We start from the raw sequence: 5,393 nt of genomic DNA, 5'->3' as shown, positions 1-5,393 counted from the left end.
ACCAAACTCTCTAAAAATACACATTTGTTCAGATTTGCCCCATGTGGCCATTCAAAACCAATTACAACTTGACCAACAATTTTTTTTAAAGTTAAAAAAATAAAAAATTACAAATTACACTTAAGCCCTTTCTGAATATTTTCATCTCCATCCACTCTAAACACAGGGCTTCAGCAGTTTATGAAGAATACCTGATAGACTTTCATGGATCACTGGGATTGCAATTTTTTTTTAATTACAAGGAAATTCCCTTACCTCATAAACATCAAGCATGGTAATTGAGAATATAATATGAAGATGACTTTAAGAGGATACATTTCTGGAAGATATGCAATTGAGATTACACTAATAGAAAATGGAGATAGAACCTAATGTTATCATAAAATATTTCTAGATGAGAGATACAGATAAGTATTCATAGGTTCATAGGTAGAAAAGTCAGTATATGTTGATTTAAGGAAATAAGAATTACTTTTCTCTTATTCATCATTGTATGCCTGTGCCTAGCGCAGTGCCTCACATGTAGTAGATAATCGGTAAACACATGTAGAAGTCATTGAATAAAACAAATATTAAGGAGCTATTACTAAAGGCCTTTATTACAAACGTGTGCAAACTGTTCAAACAATTTATGTAGTTTTAATATTAGATTTGGAAAATTTTCCATTTATCTAAGGATCCAACATCTCTAAGTGATACTGGCCTTTGGGACAGTAGAATTGGAAATGTGCATCATACTGCAGAGGGCATATCACACATCATAATATTTTTCACTCTTAATCCAAGGAAACAAGCCATTTTCCTTACTTGTTTTAGGCAATTCAAATGTTGTATTTCTATGCTCCTTGGATGAAGCACACACATAAACTTTTAAATTATTCCCTCAGGTTTTGATTCCTAGCTGGCTGGACCTGGCCTCCAGAGAAATGATCTTCTGTCACAATCTGCAGTGCTAGTTAGCTTATTGTTACATCAGGAAAGACACTGATATATACCAAAAGAGAAGACAAAGCTTTCTGTATGGATGAGGGAAAAGACAACTTCTACCCCCTCTGTTGTTCCAGATTACACCTAGACTGGCACCAGTAATTGGTAGGTGGAAGAATAGGGTTTAATATTTATATCAACCACTCTATTTGGGGGACAATGGGATGAATATAATAATGGGAATATCAATGTAACTCAGTCAAAGGATAGTGGTAAGAAGCAGAAAGCCTTCAGTAGGGAAAGTTGTTAGAAAAACCATAGTGATAGGCCCTGGCTGGTGTGGCTCAGTGGATTAGGCACCTACCCATCAACCAAAAGGTTGCTAGTTCAATTACCTGTCAGGTCACATGTCTGGCTTGCAGGCCAGATGCCCAGTTGGGGGTGTGAGAGGCAACCAGTCAATGTATTTTTTACACATTGATGTTTCTCTCTCTCTCTTCCTCCCTTCCCCTTTCTCTAAAAGTTAATAAGTAGAATATTTTTAAAAAAGAAATACAGTGATAGTATAGTTGATCGATAGCTATTTCTTTCTTTGCTGGATCCCCACAACTAAATTATTTAAACTCAAGGCTGAAAAGAGCATGGAGCAGACACTTGGGTCACCTCATACTTACAGAATAAGCCATTTTTACACTATCTCAGAGAAGGTTGTCCTGATTTATGGGTCTCCAGAGGGCCAAATTATTAAAATAACTTTAAAATCTTCAATCTTGTCACTCTTGAAATGAGGTCAGGAAAATCCAGGCTTATGATGGTTTTTTCAGGATGCCCACCATGAGGCAGGTGGGGAGATAGGGCCTGAGATGTTTCATTTTGAGGGAATTGGAGTTGATGGTAGTAATAACTTTGGAAATGAATAAGAAAAAAACTTAAAAGCAAAAAGGCTCTTGTTTGAAATTAGTATGGGTAGAATAGGTATTTTAAAAAGAGAATTCCATGAAACAAAATTAAGAATCATGAAGTAGAGTCAGAAAACACTAAGTGAGCTATAAAACAATTAGATCTGGAAGGATTTGACATTTTTTCTACAAGCATTAATTAATTAATTAATATATTTATTCACTTGAAAATCCTTCTTTCCTTACTTTCTTCCTTTCTTCTTTCCTCCAATAAATGCAAATTAAGAATCCAGTGTTCCAGGAGCTATCTTAGGCACTAGATAGACATATAAGTGAGATGTACTTCATGACCTCAGTTGCTTAGAGTTTCTGTTTTATTTTGGCCAAAGCACAAACTGAAAAATTACAATTTGATGAATAAAGTTTTTATCGGAGATGTAAACAGAATACTATTATGGGAGCCCAAATTTCTATGGTGCTTATTAGAAATTATTCACACAAAATTTCAAGAATTTTTGGGAAAAAGTTCTCATGAGAATAACTGGAGGATTTAATAACAACAATTTATCAATACTCCCATGGGACTGTAGTCTTGAGAAAATGAGAGGAGATTGTAATATTTAGAAGTCAGATGTGCTTGTCTTCTTCTCTAAGCTATTTCTTAAACTTATCCTTACTCATCTAGGCCCAAAGATAGTAGTAATTGGGGATAGAGTGGGGATAAAGAAGTATAAACAAATATTAAAGGGTAAGATTTTGGAAATCTTATATTAGGATGATGATTTCTCTTTTAAATTTGCCACTTTTGCAAGGAAATATAATAACAGCAACAACAACAATAATAATTTAAGCAAGTGCAAGCTATGTGTAAAGTGTTTTTCTGAGTTTTACAGGCATTAGCTCATTAATCCTTAGAATAATAACTATGATGTAGGTACTATTATTAACTCCATTGCACTGATGGGGCACATTAAGGCAGAGAAAAATGAATTGCTCAAGGTCACCTCTGTTATAACCAAGGGGCTCATGCTTCATATCTACTAGAAGAGAAATGCTCAACCAGCAAATAAACCTCACAACTCTCATATTGAGATCAGCCCTTCTCTAATTCTAATGCTTTCTTCTTGTTTAGTTTACTGTGGGCAACAGTTTATAGCAAATCAAGATAATTACTATATCTCTGTATTTTCTGCTAGTGGTGTATTGCATTCTCAGCAGTTAGCAAATAGTACATATTCCTTAAATATTTGTTAAATAAAAATGAGTAATTTACAGAAGTGTCACAGAAGCTATATGAGGATGTCTGGAAAAAGTCCAGCCATTGTTAATATAGTGAGAATGGTTTGTGTGACACCCATGTAACCTGGCAGCCAAGGAGAGTGGACTGGAATGTGCATGCATGAACAATGATGACTTCACTGTACTAGTCAGTGGGGGCTGTAGATGATGTTAAGTGAGCATGTGTACTGTGTGGCTATCCCATTCAAAATGACTGAGTGAGTAGAGCACATAATCTCCACCAAATTTTGCATTAACCTTGGATATTCCTCCACAGAAACTATTCAGATGATTCAGAAGGCCACAGGTATGGGCAACTGTGATTGGAAGCTTCATTGCGACAATGCACCCACTCATGCATCATGTTTCATGTGAAGTTGTTTGGCAAAACATCAAATCACCCAGGTGACTCAACCCTCTACAGCCCTATGACTTCTGGCTTTCCCTTAAACTAAAATCACCTTTGAAAGGGAAGAGATTTCAGACCTTTGATGAAATTCAGGAAAATATGATGGGGCAGTTGATGAAAATTGGGAGAGGTGTGTGAGGATCCAAGGTACCTGCTTTGAAGGGGACTGAGGCATCATTGTCCTATGTACAATGTTTTTTGTATCTTGTATCTTCAATAAATATCTCTATTTTTCATATTATATGGCTGGATACCTTCTGGATAGACTTGATATATTTTGGGATAAAGCTTTCAGTGCTATGTGGGAAGTTTTGTTCTGACATGCACTAAATTACAAATGCAGGCTAGGGTCAGAATTACTGTGAGTTTGCCAATAGTTCAGGCCATGGTCATGTTCATGAAGGAACTCTATGTGTTGGTTAGTCCTTCATTGAACAAGCAGCATGTCTTGGCTTATCAAACATAAAATGGGGCAACCAAATGTATCTAATGCAATCTTTTAATGACAGAAAATATCTAATGACTTTGAAAGCAGTACATAATTGTAGTTAAATGCTCTTTGGAGTAATTATAATTTCTTTATTTTTCATAGACATATTATTTAAAAAGTGAAGAAATGGAACCTGCAAATTATACTAGGGTGACAGAATTTGTTCTTACTGGTCTATCGCAGACTCGGGAGGTACAACTAGTCCTATTCGCTATATTTCTATCCTTCTATTTATTCATTCTTCCAGGAAATATTCTTATTATCTGCACCATCAGGCTTGACCCCCATCTGACTTCACCAATGTATTTCCTGTTGGCCAATCTGGCTTTCCTTGACATTTGGTATTCCTCCATCACAGCCCCTAAAATGCTCATAGACTTCTTTGTGGAAAGGAAGAAAATTTCCTTTGGAGGATGCATTGCACAGCTCTTCTTCTTGCATTTTGTTGGGGCTTCGGAGATGTTCCTACTCACAGTAATGGCCTTTGATCGCTATGCTGCTATCTGCCACCCACTTCGATATGCTACCATCATGAATCGACGTCTCTGCTGTATTTTGGTTGCTCTCTCCTGGATGGGAGGCTTCATTCATTCTATAATACAGGTGGCTCTCATTGTTCAACTACCCTTCTGTGGGCCCAATGAGTTAGACAGTTACTTCTGCGACATCACACAGGTTGTCCGGATTGCCTGTGTCAACACCTTCCTGGAGGAGTTAGTGATGATCTTTAGCAGTGGTCTGATCTCCGTGGTGTGTTTCATTGCTCTCCTAATATCCTATGCCTTCCTTCTGGCCACGCTTAGGAAACACTCAGGCTCAGGTGAGAGTACTAGCCGGGCCATGTCCACCTGCTATTCCCACATCACCATCGTGGTGCTAATGTTTGGACCATCCATCTACATTTATGCTCGCCCATTTGACTCTTTTCCCCTAGATAAAGTGGTATCTGTGTTTCACACTGTGATATTCCCTTTACTTAACCCCATCATCTACACAATGCGAAACAAGGAAGTAAAGACAGCCATGAGGAAGTTGGTCAACATAAATTTTATGTAAAGAGAAGTGAAAGATTAATGGCATATTCTATAGTCCTTCTGAAGGTCATTGTCCTAAAATAAGAAGCATTTGCATTGGTAATAACGCTACTTTCACTACCTGCTTTCATCTGAGTTCTTAAAAATTCCACTAGGTTTTTTCCCCTCTATTTGGTGAAAAAAAACTACAAAAAATAAGACAAATAAATTTACACTCTCCCTGGAATTTCTGCCAGATCAATATTAGAATTTACAATATAATAATGGTCTATTAAAAATATATATTATATTAATTTTTTATTGAGTGACTATTCTGGAGAGGCTTGACTGTGAGAGGAATATGTGTTGAGATATAT

General features: G+C 36.6%; 1 protein-coding gene across 1 annotated transcript; it reads left to right on the top strand.

Moving 5' to 3' along the window:
• The first annotated feature begins 4,129 nt into the window (after window positions 1-4,129).
• LOC119047425 (olfactory receptor 4M1) lies at window positions 4,130-5,059 on the top strand. Its single transcript, XM_037142863.2, has one exon. It carries the CDS (start codon window positions 4,130-4,132, stop codon window positions 5,057-5,059), a length of 930 nt encoding a protein of 309 aa, XP_036998758.1.
• Window positions 5,060-5,393: the final 334 nt, after the last annotated feature.

This window comes from Artibeus jamaicensis, unplaced genomic scaffold, assembly GCF_021234435.1.
Source record: "Artibeus jamaicensis isolate MK-2021 breed Jamaican fruit bat unplaced genomic scaffold, CSHL_Jam_final contig_888, whole genome shotgun sequence".
Lineage (NCBI taxonomy): Eukaryota > Metazoa > Chordata > Mammalia > Chiroptera > Phyllostomidae > Artibeus > Artibeus jamaicensis.
This window is presented reverse-complemented; position numbering and strand designations above follow the sequence as displayed.

Bases quoted from the DNA above. Each gene is read 5' to 3' on its own strand.
- LOC119047425 (XM_037142863.2), top strand. From the start codon at position 4,130: ATGGAACCTGCAAATTATACTAGGGTGACAGAATTTGTTCTTACTGGT.